The sequence below is a fragment of the Colias croceus genome, chromosome 6 (genome assembly GCF_905220415.1).
Source record: "Colias croceus chromosome 6, ilColCroc2.1".
Taxonomy (NCBI): domain Eukaryota; kingdom Metazoa; phylum Arthropoda; class Insecta; order Lepidoptera; family Pieridae; genus Colias; species Colias croceus.
This window is the reverse complement of record NC_059542.1, coordinates 12,311,842-12,314,355: the sequence shown is the minus strand read 5'-3', so window position 1 is coordinate 12,314,355 and position 2,514 is coordinate 12,311,842. Positions and strand designations below refer to the sequence as shown.

The window sequence follows — 2,514 nt, the reverse complement described above, 5'->3', positions numbered from 1 at the left end:
GTTTAGACACTAGGAAAATAGAGGATAAAAACTCGCCCGGTTCATGGTTACAATGCGATATGGCATTTATAGATAATAATTTCGACAGACACGTATCAAAATCTTGTCGTTCTTGTTCCGTTTTAGGATACACACTAGGCTTATCGGTTCTAAACGGATAAGACTTAAAAGGTATAGAATAACCTTTAACCCACGATAAAATGATTTGATCATTAGTTATATTACGCCAGTTATTAAAATAATGCTGGAGTCTTCCAGCATATCGCACCTGGTCGATTATTGCCTCCGCTGCGGAGCTGGTGTCTTCGAAGGCGGGTACGTCCGGTCGGGGGGTCGTCGTGCACTGTTGCTCGGAGGTGGACGCGACGCTATGTTGGGCACACGAGCGAAACGGTTGTCGTGGTGTTTGTTGTCCGCCTGGCGCTGCTGAGGAACATAGTTCAAACGGCCCTTGTTGGCTTGATTAGTTGCCACAGATACACTAGGTCTATTTTTAGGTTTTTGTATATTCTTTAAAGATTCACCTGACTGTTGGATAGACTTGGCCGCTTTAAGTTTGTCCGAGATATTCTCACCGAACAGTAACGCATCTCGTTTCGTTTCTATTAGGGCGTCTTTTAATTTGGTGTTAATCGAGGATATTACAAATTTTCTTCGTGTCCTCGTTTCAGCATGATGGCTGTCACACAGTAAACGACACGCATCACTTAAAGGCTTTAAAATTTTTTGTTTTGACGTCTCATTCGCTATGACCATTTGGGTGACTGTTGCAAGAGCCGACAGTGCAACCCCAAGTTGTTTTTGCCTGTAGCTGAGCGACGTGTCTCTTTTAATTAAAGCTTCAGGCAGTGCAGCCTTTACCTCCGGGTTGAGAGCAGGGGCCAGCAACAAATCGCAATTATTGGGAACTAGATATTCTTTGTAAAGGATATCTTTTATTTCCTTAGGAAGTCCTTTGGAAAGGATGTCCTGCCATCTGCTGGCTACATCCTTATGGATCGCAGGGCCGAGCGAGGTGTCGGTTTTTGGAGCGTCTCCTAACAATTGAAGGACGTCTTCATCCAGCTCCAGCTCTTCATTTTGTTTATCATTGTCCACCGATGTTCCCGGTTGCGGTTCAACAACCTCATCAGGTCGTGGCGAGTCGGGACGTGGCGCGATTTCTTGAGGTGACAAAGGCGGACATGGTGATAACGGTCGAGGTGCCTCATCAGTTTGGTGGTCCCTCAGTGGCGACTGGCAGTATAAAGACCCAGGGGATGGCACATCCAATGGTTCGCCTGCAAAAACATTTCTATATAGCAAATGTTTTTTAAAAACAGCGACAGTATCAGCCCAAGTATAGCAGTACGCGTCGCTTTATTTGTGATAGAAGAAACCCAAGTATGGTATCCTCGCATCACTAAGCATTGATTAATGTTGATGATAGTAACAGCCCAATTTTAGCAGTACGCATCACTAATTAATCAAAACAAAAAACCGTTGTATTTTTTAAAAATTACCAACTTACTTATCATATTTTCTTCCGACGAATCGCTTGTAGATTGATTTGCTCTTTTGGCAAGCCGATTTTCTAGTTTTTTAATCTTTCGTCTAATTTCTTCGTCCGTCTTTTCATGTTTCCTTTTCTTCCCCATATTGAGCACTAATTATTTTAATTTTTTAAAATTCAAAAATTATTTTATCGGAGACGTGCGAAGGCTTGAGCACGGAAACGCAGAATGACCTACACATCGTAACGAACCGTTTGAGAAATGATGGGGGTAAATGGTAGGGGTAAAAAGTGTTGCCACAAAAAAAAAAAAAATTTAATTTAAAAATTATAAAAGTATAAATTTAAATTAATAATACTTATACCTTTAAAAAACCCGTGCAAGGCTCAGGCTAGGAACGCTACTACACCACGTCAATATAAATCGCAAAGAATGAAGCTGCGAAACATAATAATGAAAAAAAGAGTTTTCATTAGGTTATATACAAAGGTAATAGATTATTCAGTAGCTAAAAATTTGTGATGATCTTAGAAATGTAATGAGAAGCTTGCCATCATTATAGGTAACTCTAAAATACTCGACAAAAATTAGGAAACCATTCAAAAAGATAATCCTAAAATTAAATTCAAGTTGCTACGAGAAAAAGATATTGCATATCTACATTCAAGTTTCAGTTTGAAATTAAGAGGGCTTATTCAATTTAACGCAAGTCAAAATCTCCGCGATCTATTACGATAGATCGCGGCTTGCGCTATCCTTTTACTATGAACAGCATAGGTCCACAGGAGAGCGCCGAGCAACATGTCCTCTCTCTGGAAAGACTCGCTGCCGACTGATTTTAATCGGGTCGCGCGCAGTGTTTTATAGTACTTTAAAAAAAATTGTAGAAAAATAATAGAGGTACCTTAGTTGATTTTTTAAATTTTATCTTATAAGTAATACGTTCTTTTATTACAATATGTATAAATTATATTCAACTAAGTCAAATATCTTGGTGAAAATAATCATTTTGTCGACTATA

General features: G+C 39.3%; 1 protein-coding gene across 1 annotated transcript; it reads right to left on the bottom strand.

Annotated features, from left to right (window-relative positions):
- Window positions 1-276: 276 nt before the first annotated feature.
- Window positions 277-1,880, bottom strand: LOC123692728. The gene is made up of 3 exons (XM_045637503.1): window positions 1,858-1,880; window positions 1,511-1,726; window positions 277-1,280 (listed from the first exon to the last, which is right to left on the bottom strand). Exons 2-3 carry the CDS (start codon window positions 1,635-1,637, stop codon window positions 277-279), a joined length of 1,131 nt encoding a protein of 376 aa, XP_045493459.1. The 5' UTR covers window positions 1,638-1,726; window positions 1,858-1,880.
- Window positions 1,881-2,514: the final 634 nt, after the last annotated feature.